The sequence below is a fragment of the Xiphias gladius genome, chromosome 1 (assembly GCF_016859285.1).
Source record: "Xiphias gladius isolate SHS-SW01 ecotype Sanya breed wild chromosome 1, ASM1685928v1, whole genome shotgun sequence".
NCBI lineage: Eukaryota > Metazoa > Chordata > Actinopteri > Istiophoriformes > Xiphiidae > Xiphias > Xiphias gladius.
In genome coordinates this window covers 25,609,863-25,627,517 of record NC_053400.1, presented here as the reverse complement: position 1 = coordinate 25,627,517, position 17,655 = coordinate 25,609,863, and the positions used below count along the sequence as shown (strand labels likewise).

Genomic DNA, 17,655 nt, shown 5'->3' with positions numbered 1-17,655 from the left:
TCTGCCCCCCCCCCCCCAACTTCCAGCATTGTTTCCAGCAGCAGGCAGCTGTTTCCAAAACAAAACTAAAACTTAAGTGAATATTGGACTTAAATTCATCAGGTTTCCAGAGTCTCAACTTTAAGTGTATGCTGTAGTTAAGTGTATGCTGTAGTTGCTTTATATATATATATATACACATATATATATATATTTATATAAAGATCTGAACAAACCAGAATAGGTGTGAGTGATGTGTTTGGGTTACCTGAATAGACCATGTCACACCGGTATTCACCTGTTTAATTCGGTGATACGAGATAATCAAACACAACAGGACCTTTCTTCACTTCTGCGTTCTGCAGTAAGCTAACTGAAATGTCCCCAAAAAAAGAATAATATTCCTCTGTAAAAATTGTGTCAACATTCTTTCTAGATAGAGTTCAGACCTTAACCTCTACAAGGATTTTTTTTGCCTTGCAGAAACGGAGATCAACTTTCTGCTCAAACAGGCGCTCACCATTGTGGCCACACTGCCATTCACCTACATGCTGGAGGAATGGAGGTGGCAGGTGTTCGCAGGGAACATCTCCAAGGATGAATGGATGGAGCGCTGGTGGGAGATGAAGTAAGTAGAGACTGACTGTATATGAAGCATCTGTAAATAACGAAGTTAATTTAAGCTGAAAATTCACAGGTAAATGATATAAAAACATCTGTTCACATCTAATATCACTGTAATCAAATCCGGTCATGACATGAAAAGTGGACATTCTGTAGAGAAAGATAGCGGCATTTTGTGTTATGTAACCTCAGCGGCTGCTTCGCTGCACGGCTGTGGTTACAGCATCAGCCTGCATCAGTGCTGACTCTCTGTTGTCATAACAGGAGGGAGTTGGTAGGGGTGGTCGAGCCGGTGCCAAGAGATGAGACATACTGTGACCCGACTGCTCTGTTCCATGTATCTGGAGACTATTCTTTCATCAGGTAACACTCCTCCTGTAAAGCTGCACTTCAAGGAAAAAAGGAATCACATAACATCCAAGTCCAGCCACTTTGATTCTGGATTTTCTTAACCTGTCAAAATAGAGCATTTTTTGAACTTTTACAACTTTCTTATGAACTACTGCACTCACTTGATATGTATATATATATATATATATATATTTATATATATATATGCAGTTTAAGGTCCAAATACAGATTAAAAAAAATGTTTTCTTTAAAATAACAAATTTATAGAACTTTCTAATTTTTATCACACTGGTCAGTTAAGTGTAAAATCTTGCTAACTGCTGCACTAGAGAACTATTTACGGTACGGAAAACAGTTGCCCCAGTTCTGCTGTAAGACATCACCCATGTGTGCGTGTTTGTCACTGGTTGTGAATACAGATACTTCACAAGAACCATCTACCAGTTTCAGTTCCAAAAAGCACTCTGCGATGCGGCCGGTCACACAGGTGCCTTGTCTACATGTGACATTACTGGTTCTTTAGCAGCAGGATCCAAGCTGAGGTATGAACGACTTCCTGCTCCTCATTGAAGTCTGTTGCGTTGTTTTGATTATCCATGTGATGGACCTGTACATTTTCTATTTGCACAGTCCATGTACCCAGATGAAATAAACAGAGAAATAATGTCTCATTTCAGTTTTGCTGTAGCACATTATATTGTATTGTGGTACACATGTAAAAATGCAGCAGTAATTTATCATAATCATCATCATCATCATCATCATCATCATCGTCATCGTGAATGTTTTCTGCCAGGAATATGTTAGAGCTGGGAAGGTCCCAGTCTTGGACCAGGGCTTTGCATACGATATCCGGTGATGCTAAGATGGACGCCCGCCCCCTGTTGGACTATTTTCAAAAACTTTATGACTGGCTGAAGGCAGAAAACATGCAACACAACAGGAAAGTAGGCTGGAAGGCAGAAATAGATCCATGTGAGTACAAAAGATTATATCATATGACCTTTGACCTGGGACCTTTGGCTGTTACCAGGCTAACTGTTTCCCCCTGTTCACAGTCTTTTTGCTAAGCTAAGCTAACCATCTGGCTGGAGCTTTATGGACATTGTGCAGATGTGAGAGATGAATTTATCTTCTCACCTAACTCTTGGCAAAAAATTAATTAGCATTTTTCCCCAAATTTTGAACCATACCTTTAAGCTTCCCATCTGTCCTGCTTTGTTTCCTGCACAGCCAATGTATCTGGGTTGAGTGTATTTATACTGCCATATCGTTTTCATGTAGTGTTTAAATTAATACAGTTAACTGAACACTTTTTGATAGATCTGAAAAGCTGCCCCAGAGGCATCTAATCTATATGAGTGAACACAGCTCTCTCGCCATTACGTAATAACTGTGAGTACTTGATGTTACGTCTCGTAACTGACACTGAAGTAAAAAAAAAAATCCCCAAGGACTTTTTCAAGGAAGTAGAAAAAGCACAGACTTAAATCACTGGTGTTTTCATGTCAAATGTTTAAATGATCAAATTCACATTAATTAATTAAAGTGAAGAAATGAAATGAAATAAATGTGATTTATTTACAGATTCAGAGTATGCCATCAAAGTGAGACTAAGTTTGAAGACTGCCTTGGGCGAAAATGCTGTGAGTATTATTGATGATTGTTAGAGGTGTTATTACTGTAGGGTTACAATATGTAATTGCACGTAAAATGAAAAGAGTTTTCCAGCTTTAAAGTGAACTGCAGTGTGTTGCTGAACACACTGCAGAATTTAATGAGGTGAAATATTAATGAACTACAATGTGTTTCAGTATTCCTGGAATGACAACGAGCTGTATCTGTTCAAGACCAACATTGCATATGCTTTGAGGCAGTACTACAGCCAAAAGAACGAGACCCTTCTCTTCACGTCAGTAGCAACTGCGTCAACACGGGACTATAACTATGCAGACACTTTATGCTTTGTTGTCCTCTGACTTATCTTTTGTCACCACATTCGTTTGAGGGCTATTCTCTGTCTGGACCTGCAGGTCTGAGAATGTCCTCGCCTATAAGGAGACTCCCAGAATCTCCTTCTACATTGTGGTCACCAACCCGGCAAGTCCCTCCGAATACATCCCAAAGAATGATGTGAAGACTGCCATCCGGTGAGGCACAAGCTTCATCCGACACACAAATGTATTTTGATGACATAAAGTATATGCCAAACACTGAGTGCAATGTACTTGTTTTGTTTAACCCTGAATGTTTCACAGACTTCCTAAGCAGCTTCAATAGCCAAGCTAGTGGCATTTATTTTGAATGATCTTTTTAGACACACCAGCTCTAGTAATGGTCATGTCAATCTGCCACTTTGATCCAGACTGAAATGAATTCCCGTGATATTTTGTTCAAACATTCATGGTGCATGAGCTTTTATATCATTTCTAACGTAAGGATTTGAGTTATTTGCTATAATTATGTCTGTGTGACCTTTCCCTATAGACATTCAATATTTGTGAGCAATAATAAACCCATTTCAATACTGATCCCAGGTTAAGTCGAGGCCGAATCAACGATGCCTTCCAGTTGGACGACAGGACGCTGGAGTTTGAGGGTATCCCAGTAACACTGGCCCCTCCAGTGGAGCAGCCGGTGGAGGTGTGGCTGGTGGTGTTTGGGGTGGTCATGGGAGTCGTGGTGCTAATGGGCATCTACCTCGTCGTGTCTGGTGTCAGAGAGCGCAAGAAGTGAGTTTGGTCTCGGGACTCATTTCTACCTTGTTAGAGCAATTACCTGCATGACTGTGTGTCACGTTGCGTTTCTTTGTGTGTCTGTAGGAAATCCGCAATGACAGGCGTGGACAATCCCTACGATTCAAGCACTGATGGACAAACTAACAAAGCGTTTAAGGACAGTGATGATGAACAAACTGGATTCTGATTTCTGAACGAAGAACAGAGCAACTCAAATTAATGGCAGTTGATCAAAAGAACAATAAGAACAGAGTTTGTTCATATTACTTTTTAATATTTAAAATTGTGTAAAAGGCTTTGATGTTCAGTCATTTGTTAGTATATTTAGTACTTTTACTTCTTTTGAAATATCAATTTAAATGTTGTTGTAATGCACACCTGGTAGATAGGTGCATAAGAAAACGAAATTAGGCAAAACATACTGCCAGTGCTTAGGTAAGGTAAGTTTATTGAAAATGTATGTCTCATGTATATTACTGAAATGTTGCGTTTTCAAAAAATGTGCAGCTGACAGTGTTTTGGGATTCAACACTTTCAGTTGTTGTAAAATAAACAAAATACACAGTTTACCAATGCTAGGCATTTTATTACTCGTATATAAATGTACATTTTGGGTGGTAATACATCAGTAACACATATATATGTGTTGACATTATATGATCAAAGTCTTAAGGTATAATATCCAGCGAGTGTTATCAAAAGAATTTTCCCAAAATATCAGCTTTATACAGTATACATACAGTACATAAGATAACCAGTCATTCAGAATTCAATTAATGTGTGTGCTTGTGTTAATTCATTGGATCCATGTTTATAGTTTGTATTATATGTAAATTTGCTTACAACATCTCATAAGAAATTGTTAAATAAATAAAATTATTATCACATCACCTTTTTTTTTAACATATTTTGAATCTATACTATATGTTTTTAATGAAAGTTTCTAATAAAGCTTGTAATAAAAAGTTCACTTTAAACAACACAAGTGATTACCAAAAATTCTGTCATATATCTAATTCTGGACTACACACGCACACACGCACACACACACACACACACACACACACACACACACACACACACACACACACACACACACACACACACACACACACACACACGGGCATACATGTTTTGAATTAGACATAGCTGTATGATACATATCTACGCACTTCTGCAATGGCAGAATTTGACACAGTGACATTGGTTTCTGTTCTTGAACCAGGCGGCTCAAACAAAAGAGCTCCTCTCACGTCTTTCTTTAGTTTAACATCACCTTCAAGTGCCAAATAAAATTCACAAGATATATTTGAATTTTAAACTGACTTGACCAAGGACTGTTAATATGTCTCAAGAAGATGACCCTCCATCACTTCTGAATGATAAAGAGGAATGAGTGCTCTTCCTTCCCTCCATCCAGGGTCTCCAGCTTCACTACTGAGTCCGTGTTGACTATTTGGATGAACCATCCGCGGTGCAGCACTGACTCAAACCTCATTTGTTTTGTGCGGTCAGACTTCATGTAGAAGACAAAGGAGAGGGCGCTCTCATCAGTCTTTGAGATCTGCGTCAGCTTCTGCTTTTCGCACGTCTGCAACGACAAAGGTGTTGATTACTTTGCTTCCTAGTATCGGAATTCTAATAATCAACTTTTTTAACTCACAATTAAATTTAAACCAAAAAGGTTTCACCTCAATAATTTTAAGTATCGATAACGCATATCCATTTAAAATCACTTTGCTCTTACTTTCCTGAAACAATAGTAGGGTTGGACATCAGCCATTCGATCAGTCCACCATTTTAGTCCAGGCTGAAGTATCTCAACAACTATTTGATGGAGTTCCATGAATATTTAATGCTATTTCAAAATGATCTCCTCTTTAGAATTAAGTTTAAGTCATCTTTTTGGTAACCTTGTTCAATTCGGGTAAATTTGTCTGCATGTGTGTATTTACAGTATATGTGAAATACACAGTATGTAACATGTACGTTGTGTGTTTTTCCTAGTTTCTGTGTCCATTTTCATTTTGTCCTTGTGAAGCACTTTGTAATCGCTTGTTTCAATAAATGCAAAATAAATAAACTTCCTTCTTCTTCTTCTTCTTCTTCTTCCTCTTCTTCTTCTTCTTCTTCTTCTGCTTATTATTATTATTATTATCTGCTTGTCGTATCATATAAAACTTGCAACTTAACCAATTTTAAAGTAAAACTTTCAAAGTGACAGGAGTGTCAGCGAATTCTTAATTATTTTCGGATGTTCATATACACTGACACGTTACTCATTGTAACTTTTGCATTTGTTACATTATAAGAAATGCGCTTGGTAACGGAAGTACATAGTGCATTTGTTGGGACTTTTTTTCAGAGGCGGATTAATACACATTCGGTGCGCGGGTGAGCATTTACAGCAGCAGGATTGTGTATGTAGGATTGACACAAAATAACCGAGAGTGTTCACGCTCAACATGAACGAGCAACATGTCACCCAGCACAACAGTATGATGTTGATGATGACTGTGGTTCATCCGACTGATAATATCTGTTTTTTATGCTACATCCTGCCTCTTTCTTTAAAAAAAGCTGTAACTCAAGATAGACTGAAATGCAGAAGCAAGATAAAGTGCCTAAGAATTCAGTCGTTTCCCTCGTTCATTATATCTAACTATGAATACATGAACTCACTCAGTAATTGTTATTACCTCCACTTGTAGGACCACCCTCTCTCCTTCCTTGCTGCACCTGAGGAAGCAGTTGGAGTCGGTAAAGTTTAGGACCACTGGCATTCCCCTGAAAGACCTGTCCATAATGTTTGACTTGTAGTAGTAGATGGTGATCCTCTCTGAACACACACACATAAAAAATTTTTTAAGAAACATGTAAAGAAAAAAAAGGAATTTCTAATCAATTCCCCCAATAGAACAAATTACCGTTTTTTGTAGGATAATCAACATTGATTTGCACATGATAATGAATGGATGAAGAGAACATCTGAAATTAAACTCATCTGTGATAATTGTAATTCAAATTATTCAGGTGATTATTTTGTACGATGACGCTGCGTGCTGCTCTGAATGACAAACCTGGATTTGGTGAAGCATAGAGGGTTTTCTGCGAACATAGACCTCGGAGGAATTGATGGGTTGCCACGTGTTTGATTGAGATGTTTGACAGTTCAACCTTTTCCTTTCTGAAACTGCTACTTCCTCTTGGGACTGAAAGTAACACAGAGAACAATCAAGCAGTTTATCATTTATATCCCCTCTGAAAGAAAAAAAAAAGAACAAGGGTTGATGGCGAGTTTAAAGGTTTAAAGGTTGGGAACCACTGGACTAAAAAAGTAGCTAAAACTAGCTCCATCTCGAGCAGCTGCCACTTTTACTTGTAATTGACTATTTTTACATCATTGTATTGCTACTTTTACTTAAGTAAAACATCTGACTTCTTCTTCCACCTTTGGTCTTTGATATTGTCTGATATACCTTGTCTGCTTTCTGAAAAAAAAGGATTTTTTGGTCATGTGATTCAGCTTTCTACTTTTTTAGTTCTTATTTCTTAATATTTCTTAATATTGATTGACAGTGAATGTTGTCATGTCTCCATCTTGATAAAGGTTAGTGGAGTGTGTAAACACCAGGGACTGCGATGCAAATGAGTCCAGGACTCTACTGTTTGTTTCCCTGCTCCTGGTTAAAGTTTGATATGTTGTACTCTTATGAGTATATTATAATGTAGAACAAATTAAAATTTGGGACACCAAATCGGAGCTAAGGGAAGAGAGCAGAGGAGAAAAGGAAAAAGCGTACTCACCAAGCATCACCGTGCTGGATTCTGCCACCATGACAATGTCATTAAAGCTACATCCTATCCCATGGCATCCCTCACAGGGACTCTCGGTGTCGCAGCCCCTTCCTCTCACCACAGAGATACTGGTTTTCTTCATGGCAACGATGAACAGATCATTCCTCTCCCCGTTATCCTCATTTTCAGCTTGACAAACCTCCTCCTCTGTAGCCCCATCATCCTTTCCTACTTCTCCTCCCCAATCAACCTCCTCCTCTCTCGTCATCTCCATGCTGAAACTGAGAATTGTGGATTCTCTGGAGACGGGTCGTAAAATTTCCTCATCCCTGGAGGTCTGCTCGTTGTGCTCCTCCACCCTCTTCGCCTTGTGCACCCTCTAAAGAGAACCCGAGGAGAGGGTCGACAGAAAGCAGATGTCGGGTCAGACGGAGCATTGACTCCGTGTCTTTTTGTGCCTGACACTTTGTGGGGTATTGACTGTGTTAAAATTCCACCATGAACCACAAAGAGTAGATACAGTAGCTATGTGTGTTCTTCCACTGGTGAATACCTAAATGTAGACAGTGCAGCGTCTTGTCATCCTGACCTACTTCAAGTGCAAAACAATGTAATGTAATATAAAAACAAGGTATAGTACCTAGAAACAAATCTTACGTTTTAGAAAAATATTGTTCACAACCTTTTTTTTTACTGTGCAATTATAGAGTAACAGGGGGAGAAGAGTCTTCTTCTTACTCTGTCAGTACAAATTGTAGTTTCACTCATTAACAAACATTACCGTGGTGTTTAGGAGAATATACAGTATAAGATAAGCTGAGAATTGGGTCTATACTTCTGAAGACTTGCTCCTTGGAGCCATGTTCGTCCAGCAGACAGTGGCAGTGTTTGGCATGGTGGATTTTACTCTTAAAATAATGAGCGGCAGTTTGAGTGACAACTGTTTTATGCAACAATGCGTCCTGGAGAAGCTGTGACTTTCACCCTTCTCGGACTAAAAGACTGAAGTAGAATAGAGAGAAGAATAGAGTCCTAAATAGAAACTTTACTTTGACAATGATCAATGTGCAAGACTGTGTGGAAGCCCACGAACTCACCAGCATTGGATTACCCTCAGCTAACATTTGTGCTAACTCCTCAGGTGTGAGATCCTGCAGGTCCATGCCGTTTATCTGCATCAGCTTGTCTCCTCTCCTGCCAGTGTTTGGGATTTTGGAGCGATAAATGACAAAATATCAAAATAGTTGCCACTTTATTCTCTGTCGATCAAAAAATCAGTTAATCAACTAATCATTTCAGGTCCAGTTAACATTATTAAAAACATTATTTACTATTCATAAACCCCATTTTGTATATATATATACACACACATATATATATATTCATATATATGTGTGTGTGTGTGTGTGTGTGTGTGTCTGCTAAGGTGTATGTTTGTTTTCAATGTTCTCATCGATCTTGTTTTTTGTTTATGTGCCATAACAGACTGTGATGGGATGATTATTTGATAGTTTATATAAACTTTACCTTTAAAGATCCCATATTGTTTGTTTTTTTACGTCATTTCTATGTATTGTGTCAAAATCATTTATTCAAAGCTTTTCATGCTATTCCTACAGCATCCTGTGTCTTTTTTATTTTTGTTCTGTTTTTGGTGATAATTATTTGTTAATTGATTTATTTTTTGCATTTATTTTGACATTTATATAGACCCTACATGGGCAAGCACTTTGAGGTATGGACGTGAAAAGGGCTATAAATTTAATGATTCTAATTCTAGATTTTATTCTTGTAATAGTATGACACAAGAAAACACAGGAAAAATTTTTTTACAAGCATTGAATAAATGTTTCGTTACTGAGAAAACTTTGTAGCACAAACAAAGAGTTTGCGATGTTTGACTTTTACCTGACAAACATTTTTTCTCCAGCCACTTTTTTGTACTTCACCACATTTTCCACTTCATACTGGTGCTTTCCTTCATGGAGCTGGTGGACGATAAGTATGCCTCCCTTAACCGAAGAATCCTGACATTTAGGAATAAATAAACAAACAAGGATCATCAGCCAATATACACAGTCATCTCTTTTAAAATGTTTCTCACATATAGTGGTGTTCAATGTTATAGACAATTAGATTTCATCACCCACCTTAAGATCCATGGTGCCAGAAGTGTCTGCTGCCAAAAATGCCAGAGACTGTGAAGCCGACACCAGTGATAGTGGCAGTCTTTTAAAGACATCAGTGTGTTTGTGCTTCTGCTTTACATTAATAGATGGGGAAGTGGAGATGAAGGGGCACTGACACAGTAATGAATGGGGAACTGATTCCAGTCAGAAGAGGAAGCAAATGAAGATTAGTAAATCTTAAATAAAAAGGGGACAGAGTAGGATTTTGTTAGAAAACAGAACTTACTATCCAATAGGGAGGAACAAGAGAGGTGAGAATTCAACTATAGATCACCACTTCCTTTTGGTAGATAAATAACAAGACGGCAGTTTTACTGTCAAAAATTAGAATTTGTGAGAAGACACAAAATCCTGTACGGAGAGAAGATGAAATGACAACTGCCAATTTACAGTATGTTACAGTAAACACGGGAACTACTGGAATAAAATTACTTCCTCTGTAACAGCACAGAGTGGAAAGTAAACAAAATACATTTATAATAAGTGTGGTTCTACACTACCCAACTAGAAATGGAAAGGATAATTGATGGTCAATTTATTTATTTCTTTTTTAAACTTTTATCAGATTACAGTGATCTGCTTTCAGTGAATGATCCTGTCCAGTGAATAAAAACGTTGTATTCTTTATACCAATGTACTCTACTTTTTACCACTGGGTGTGGTATCGCTGTTGTTGAGTGACAGTCACTCCATGTGAGCAGATTTTATGGTTCACTCTACTATGTGTATTGTAAATCTCTCCCTGCAATTGTTCCTCCATACCTCTGTATAGATACTGTCTGTATAAAAATCAACTGGGAAGAAATAAGGATGGGCAACGTAGATTTTGAGCTTGAAGGTAAAGCTTTATAAAAAACCAAGTAAGTGGACCTTGTGACAAGAATTTTATGTTGGAAAAATGTAAAGGTAACCTGTGTAATTCTCCTGTGAACAAACAAAGTTATGTTTATGTTCACTGTCTCTCATCAAAACACATCCTGCGTGCACAAGACAAACAAAAGGGGGACCTCATTTGTGAAAAACATTCATCCATAGTACTACTAGTGGTCATAAATTTCCACAGTGTAACTGTAACTTCGCTGCCCCTTCCCCCTGGAACCACAGTCAGCAGGACTTGAAATTGACATAGCCAGGAGAGCTACCACAGCCAGCAGCTGGTTAGTTTAGCTTAGCATAAAGATTATAAACAAGGGGGAAACAGCTGTTACTGCTGTGCCCCAGGGTAACAAAGTCAACCTTCCAGCACATCTCAAGTTCACTCACTAGTATGTTAAATCTTGTTTAATGTGTACAAAAAATTTAAATGTAAAAAAAAAAAAAAAAGAAGACAATCTGTAGTTTTATGGAGGGTTGTGTGCCGGCCTATTTCTTGGCCAAGCACAGTCACTTCCCGCTGTTGGTGTTAGCTCTTTATTTATAGTACACACGAGAGTGATATCGATCCTCTTATCTGAAACGCAGCAACAAAGTGTATTTCTCAAAACGTCGGACTATTCCCTTAACTGGGTGTTATTTAAACTCCTTCTTAGTAGTTGTGTAAGTTATTTGTATAGTTTTTTATTGTTATAACAATATTTTTATGCTGCCATGTTGGCCAGCTGTATCCTGAAAACAATAATTAAATGTGAGACTTTTACCCAGTTCAATAAAGGAAAAGAAAGGAAAAAGTCGTCTGTGGACACATGACTGCAAACGTAGTCCAGTGCTAGTGCAACACCTTTACTGTTTTCATACTGAGATGAGTTGTGTTACTAAATTTATACAAGCCCACACACTGAAGCTATTTCCAGCTTTCCCTGTTGAGCCAGTGGAGTCCAGCTAAATCGGTAGACGCTGAGGTGGATTGAGTTACATGAGGGGCACACGGCACCGTCGCAAAATTTCAGGTCTACCACCGTACACTGCAGTGTGCCCGAGCTGAGATACGGACCACGTTTCCACCATCTCAGGAGCGGCCATAAGTTGGAAATCCAAACTCAACCAGGTACGGTAACATACTGAACATATATTTACATGAGATTCTGCGGGACGTGTGTCTGACTGCTGAGAAAAGTTTCCGTCCGTGTAGTGGCTGAAGGTGTCGAGTAATGTTGACTTCTACATTGCATTTTACTCGTCTAAATATTGATGTGAGAGCTGGATAAAAAGGCTTTCACACAGAGCCACTGCCGTAGAAACACACCATTCAACCTATCTGCTGGAGCTTGGCCGCATTATCTCGCTTGAAATTGAAATCTCTGGTTTGGAGTTTTTATAAACTGCTTCTCCGGAGTTATAGGAACATACAGGGTTCAATAGATTCCTTAGCTTTGGCCGAGTGTATAATTTATAGGAAATGTTATGAAACTGAAACTATAATGTCTGTGATGATCTCAAGCAGAGTGAAAGACTGATGTTCTTCATTTCAAATCACCATCCAGTCAGAGCGACATGTTACAGTTTAAGGAACCACCTTTGGTTACAAAACAAGCTTTGAAAGTACGGTTTGCCTTTGCGTGCTTGTTACCTCCTCCAAGGACATTATGTTTTCCCCCGTGTTTGTTTGTTTATTTGTTTTTTTTTGTTTTTTATTTGTCAGCAGGATTATGCAAAAAGTACTGAACCCATTTGCACCAAACTTGGTGGAGGGCACGGGACGTGGGCCAGGGAAGCTAACATTAAATTTTGGGGCAGATCCAGATCCTTTACTATTAATTTGATTTTTTTTTTTCTTCTCTGAAGTCTGGTGTACGTTGTTTGACATTAGCGTTGGCGGAGGTCCGCGCTCTGCTGAGTGCCATTCTACTTTTTAACTGTCTTTGTGTGTTTGCTGTCATTGTGCTCGTTTCAGATGGTGATACTGGATGTGTTAATAATAGGGGGTGGTCCCCATGCCTTGACCCTGGCGAGCTTGCTATCCAATCCAGACCCTGACCCGAACTCAGACCCTGTAAATGACTCGGCCCTCTCCCCGTCCTGCTCGGACCCTCCGAGGCCTCAGCCAAACCCGGGAACATCCAACAACAGATGCTGCGGTGGCAACAAGAAGTCGAGAGCAGCAACTGGTACAGTATGCTTGGCTTTACTTACGAAATCATAATTATGTGATACAATCTTATAATTTTGACTTTCCATCCATATTAGGTCTGGATGTTGACTTAGTGGCTCAAAATTTGGCTTACTATTCAAATTCGGAGTTTTGTCTTTCCAAACATTTTGGCTATATTGTTGATTTGATACGACGATCCTGGTAGGGATGAGTTTTGTAATGGCCTGATAATCAGACTGAATTGGAACATTTATTGAGGATTCAGAGGTCTGGAACCAGGTTACTTCTGCTTACTTACAAAATAAAACAAAAAATAAATGAGGGGCTCCTTTGTCAACGTTACTACTTGGGAATTTTCACATGCATATGACCTACCATAATCAAAAAGACCATTTGCTTCCTATGTGGCCTTACAATTCAGTAATATGTAGATTGTGATTAGTCTCTGCAGGAATGGCACTGGAGGAGCAAACAGGGAAGTCAAGGACATCAGAGAGGGCCGTTTGTCCCCCGCTGTGTCTCCGAGTGGTAGATTCCTATGGAGAGTGGACTGCCTTGTGGGAGAGCCAGTTCACAGCCCTTAACATCCCTCATCTGCGCTCACACACACTAGTGCACACAGACCCTTTCAATAAGGTAAGTACAAACACAGATAACTTTGCCCGAAGTAGGAAACAGGAAGGTGCTTTTGCGATATGAATGTAAATAAGCACGTGTGTATGTTTCCCTTTACAGAAAGCGCTGCAGGAGTTTGTTCTGAAGTGTGATCGATCAGCAGAGCTTCATAGTCTTCCAGACCAGGTTTACATTCTGGACGAAAATGCATTTTTCAATGACATGCGACTTGGCAAGAAGGAGAGGAAACGACTGAATATCACCTCTACACTTAAGAAGAGTTTATCCTTCAGTCTGCCAGGAACCAAACTAAGTGTGGATTTCTTTAAAGATCAGGTTAGAAATATAGTGTATTGGTGTGTGTGTGTGTGTGTGTGTGTGTGTGTGTGTGTGTGTGTGTGTGTGTGTGTGTGTGTGTGTTCTGGATGGTATGTTTAATGTTACATTTACTCTACATTTGAAGACAATGAATAATTTTGAAACCATGTCTTTACAGTATTAGCCCACTGAATAAAAGAAGTTCCCCAAAGCATGCAACACTGCAGCTAAAGCACCTATATAGTTATACTTAACAAACACTTCGAGGTTAAATATTTTAAAATTAGGCTGTAGGAAGAATATAGTATCATATAATTACAAGCTTCTAATAAACAATAAGCAATACACCCAGCAATATGTTACCTCCAAGTGGAGGTTCTTACAGGTCCTCTCGGGTCTAAGGAACCGCTATAATGTTTTATTTGTTGGTGGTGCGGAGGTGGAAATGGGGCTTTAAAATATTTATATAACATTTACTTTGAAGCATATAAGCAAATTATTTTAGTTTCTATAACTTTACGTTCATTCTGAGGATATTATTATTATTATCTTGTTGCTCTTTTCCACTGCAGCCACTTTTTAATTGATCAAATTAACTCATGGATCATCAGGCTGTTTGAGAATGGACTAACAGTTTGTTGGTTTGGGTCTTCATGGGGATTTGTTAACAGTTAGATGGAAAAATATTTAATGATGCTGACGTTATCCTTTAAGTGGCATGAGAACCAAAATCTGAGCATTGCTATTTCCTGAGGTGTTTGACTTGATGAATCTGAACATACAGGTGAAGAGATACAACTTGGACAAAGTGCTGGTGAAGGGAACAGTGGAGCACATCCTCCCCATTATTGAGCACAAGGTAGAGACAGAAGAAGAGAATGGCTGTAAGACGGAGCGGGAAACAGAGAGTGAGGCCATGAGAGTGATTGAAAGGAAGGGAGATGGAGCAAGGAAGAGAGTGAAGTATTTTCAAGTCCAACTTCAAGAAGGCATCATCCTAAAAGCTCACCGGGTCGTTATGGCAACAGGACCAACCCGTGCTCAGATGGCAAACATCCCTTCATGGGTGAAAAGCATTGGAGAGAGCTACCCGGAGGAGCGTTTGCAGCACACAGTGCACCTCATGCATCATCTTTCAAATTCTAAGCAAGAACTTAGAGAAACAGAGTGTCAGAGACAGAAAGAGACATTGCCCACTCACGGTAAGTCAGATTTCTTCTGAGGGTCATCATATCATAATGATACTGAAAAGCAAACAATGTTTTAGCAAGTGTCCAAGAGCTGTAAGGATAATTGGTATTGCTAAGCAAAGACTTTAGGCCACATGCCTTAACGCCTTGGCACATTTGCCAGAATTTTCAGAATACTGAATAATACTCTGCTTTCACCTGAGGTTTCTGTGCTTCCGAAGACTTCAGTGGCTGTTTGATCCCCTATCCTAATCGCAGCACTTTCCTTTACAAGTACCGTATGCCTATGTCTGTCTAGAATTGTGTGTAGTGTGTGAGACAGGGCAGAGAGTAATGGTAGTTGGTGGAGGTCTGACCAGTGCTCATGTCGTCTCACTTGCCCTGCAGCAAGGTGCCAGCCATGTGATATGGGTCATGAGGAAGCACCTCCAGGTCTAGTGACAGTGTGAAACTGCATGTAGACCAACCATAAGGAATTACTGTAGACATACCTGTCTGCATCCACCACACATGTCCATCTTCTCTCTTTCTTCTACAGTTAAAACAGTTTGATGTGGGCGACGTGGAGAGCCTGGTGGGTCGTTACTCCCATGTGGAGCACGGCATCAAGATGGATGGTCAAGCCTACCTACGCCAGTTCTATAATGAACGGAGTCTTCACAAACGCCTGGCCATGATTCACCAGGCAAGGAAAGGCGGGGCCGTCACCCCAGAGGCGTACATCCACCTACAGCCGTTCATACTGAATGGACAGGTGGACGTGAGGACATACTGTGAGGTACTGGTGCATGTGCATCCCACAGGGTATAAGTTGAGGGTGAAGTGAATGCCATGAGATAAGATGAGATGGGACCAGACAAGACGAGATGTGATGAGGTTAGATCGTGTGTGAGCGCAGGTGAAATTAGATGAGATGAGGTCAGTTACAGTGAGATAAGACGGGAGTCAGTCAGCTGAGATGAGGACAGGTAAAGTAACGGGACATGAGCTGAAGTGAGATGAGGTGAGAGGAGGGAAAATGAGATGAGGTGAGTCAAAATGAGACGAGGTCAGGTGAGATTGAATGAGACGAAGTCAGATGAGTTAAAATGGGAGGAAGTCAGACGGGATGAGGTGAGACAAAGTGAGGTACAATAAGGTGAGGTCAGGTAAGAAGAAATGAGATGAGGTGGCGTCAGTTGAGGTCAGATGAGAGAAGCTGAGATGACATGAGGTGAGATAAACTGAGGTGCAATAAGGAGAGGTCAGGTGAGACGAAAATTAGATCTGGTGAGGTCAGCTCAGGTAAGATGAGGACGGTTGATGTTAGATGAGATAATATGATGTGAGCTGAGATTTCACCTATTTGGGTTAGGTGAAAATCAGTAGATACGGTGAGTTGATGCGAAGGGGAGGTGAGATGGGATGATATGAATTGAGGTGAGATGAGAATGTGTTAGGTAAAATGAGGTAAGGTCACATGAGAGGTAGCTTAGGTTGAGATAGCATGAGGACAAGTGAGGTAACATAATGCGATGTGGGGTGAGTTATCCTGAATGTCATCCAACTGTCCAGGTGAGTGAAGCCAGCTGGTGCTACAGGAGCCAGGCCTGGAGTCTTTCCCTCAGCACTGGGGACCACTGGACTGGAGATATGATCTGGCTCGCCACCGGCTGCAAGCTTGATGTGAGAGAGGACCAGTTGCTTTCTGAGGTGATAAAGGAATTCCCAATTCAGGTGGGTTAAACAGAAAAATGTTTTTATGTGAAGAAGTATGACAGGGGAGCAGAAGAAAAGTTTCGGTTGGTTGAAAACAGCGTTAAAATTAAAGGATGGCAAGATAAGGACAAGAGCATAAAATGAGGTCATTTTTTAAACCAACCCATGTGCTCTACATTCACGACGTAAGACTAATAGAATCATAAAATGTGTCCGGCTTGTCCCCCATGAAGGTGATAGATGGTTGGCCGTGCATATCAGAAAGCTTACAGTGGGCGGAGGGGTGCCCGCTCTACCTGATGGGGCAGTACGCCGCGCTTCAGGTAGGTCTTCTATATAGGGTCTTGGTGTCTCAACAACAGTCCGTACAATTATTTTACAGCGTATGCATCCCCAACCTATCCCCCCCACCACACACACAGGTTGGACCTCATGCAGTAAACCTGGCTGGTGGACGGGCTGCCGCCATGCGTATCGCCGAGGACATCATGCGCCGGGACAGTGGAGCTGCTTCTGAAATGAGTGGGGGGAAATCTAAAAATGAAGAGTATATTCGACAGATGCAAGGCCTACTATGGCTTTAACTTTACCATTTAGCCTGAAGAACTCGAGATTCACGTGCGTGAGCAGTCATCTATTCCTGATTATCCTCGTCAAATCTGTTTCGGATAAACACGTATTCATCCTTAAGGGGCCCATGCTGTGTTTTTTAAACATTAATTTCAGGTATAATCACAGAAATGTACTGACACGGATGGAAGGTTCTGTATTTTGTGTGATCCTCACCTGAACCGTTAGTCATCAGTGTTTAGCAAAGATGATATGCCATTTAAAAATGTATATAGAGTGTTTCCTTAAATAGGGTCTAAGGATAAAGGGTTTCGTATGTTATTCACATTGTAAAAACCCTCTGACCCTCTGATACCTGTGATCCTCGGTTGTAAACTTGGCTTGGACGGGAATGACACCTTCAGCCCTGTGCAGGTGGTGGGATTACTCTTTTAGGCCAAATCTGGATCATGCATTGTCAGTTTAAAACGAGCCTGCTTCGTAGAAGCTAAGTTGTAATGATGCTCCGTTATCTCGGGCTGTTCGCCTTCCGATTCCCGCTGTGGACGCGTCTTCTT

General features: G+C 40.2%; 3 protein-coding genes across 3 annotated transcripts in view; 2 read left to right on the top strand and 1 right to left on the bottom strand.

Annotated features, from left to right (window-relative positions):
* The window catches only part of ace2 (angiotensin I converting enzyme 2), a 66,076-nt gene extending 61,507 nt beyond the window's left edge, over nucleotides 1-4,569 (top strand). The window contains exons 12-20 of the mRNA XM_040136014.1: nucleotides 463-607; nucleotides 868-966; nucleotides 1,374-1,496; nucleotides 1,751-1,929; nucleotides 2,542-2,600; nucleotides 2,769-2,866; nucleotides 2,988-3,104; nucleotides 3,492-3,686; nucleotides 3,777-4,569. Of these exons, the coding sequence (XP_039991948.1) occupies nucleotides 463-607; nucleotides 868-966; nucleotides 1,374-1,496; nucleotides 1,751-1,929; nucleotides 2,542-2,600; nucleotides 2,769-2,866; nucleotides 2,988-3,104; nucleotides 3,492-3,686; nucleotides 3,777-3,879 (1,118 nt within the window). The 3' untranslated portion in view covers nucleotides 3,880-4,569. The remainder of the gene's footprint in view (nucleotides 1-462; nucleotides 608-867; nucleotides 967-1,373; nucleotides 1,497-1,750; nucleotides 1,930-2,541; nucleotides 2,601-2,768; nucleotides 2,867-2,987; nucleotides 3,105-3,491; nucleotides 3,687-3,776) is intronic.
* Nucleotides 4,570-4,772: 203 nt separating this feature from the next.
* il1fma (interleukin-1 family member A) lies at nucleotides 4,773-9,722 on the bottom strand. The gene is made up of 7 exons (XM_040136028.1): nucleotides 9,641-9,722; nucleotides 9,399-9,517; nucleotides 8,588-8,684; nucleotides 7,500-7,869; nucleotides 6,773-6,904; nucleotides 6,392-6,531; nucleotides 4,773-5,283 (listed from the first exon to the last, which is right to left on the bottom strand). Exons 1-7 carry the CDS (start codon nucleotides 9,650-9,652, stop codon nucleotides 5,062-5,064), a joined length of 1,092 nt encoding a protein of 363 aa, XP_039991962.1. The 5' UTR covers nucleotides 9,653-9,722; the 3' UTR covers nucleotides 4,773-5,061.
* Nucleotides 9,723-12,509: 2,787 nt separating this feature from the next.
* On the top strand, nucleotides 12,510-17,372 carry zgc:113276 (uncharacterized protein LOC553748 homolog). The gene is given in 9 exon segments (XM_040132088.1): nucleotides 12,510-12,723; nucleotides 13,150-13,343; nucleotides 13,443-13,658; nucleotides 14,425-14,809; nucleotides 15,129-15,262; nucleotides 15,369-15,608; nucleotides 16,385-16,546; nucleotides 16,762-16,851; nucleotides 16,951-17,372. Coding segments are annotated over 9 exon segments (1,797 nt in total). The 3' UTR covers nucleotides 17,113-17,372.
* The last annotated feature ends 283 nt before the right edge of the window (nucleotides 17,373-17,655 follow it).

Excerpts from the sequence above, each read along its gene's own strand:
- il1fma (XM_040136028.1), bottom strand. Across the intron at positions 8,685-9,398 it reads GGAGAAAAAATGTTTGTCAG|GAGAGGAGACAAGCTGATGC; the intron begins GTAAAAGTCAAA and ends AAACACTGGCAG. Across the intron at positions 7,870-8,587 it reads CTGAGGGTAATCCAATGCTG|AGGGTGCACAAGGCGAAGAG; the intron begins GTGAGTTCGTGG and ends GGTTCTCTTTAG.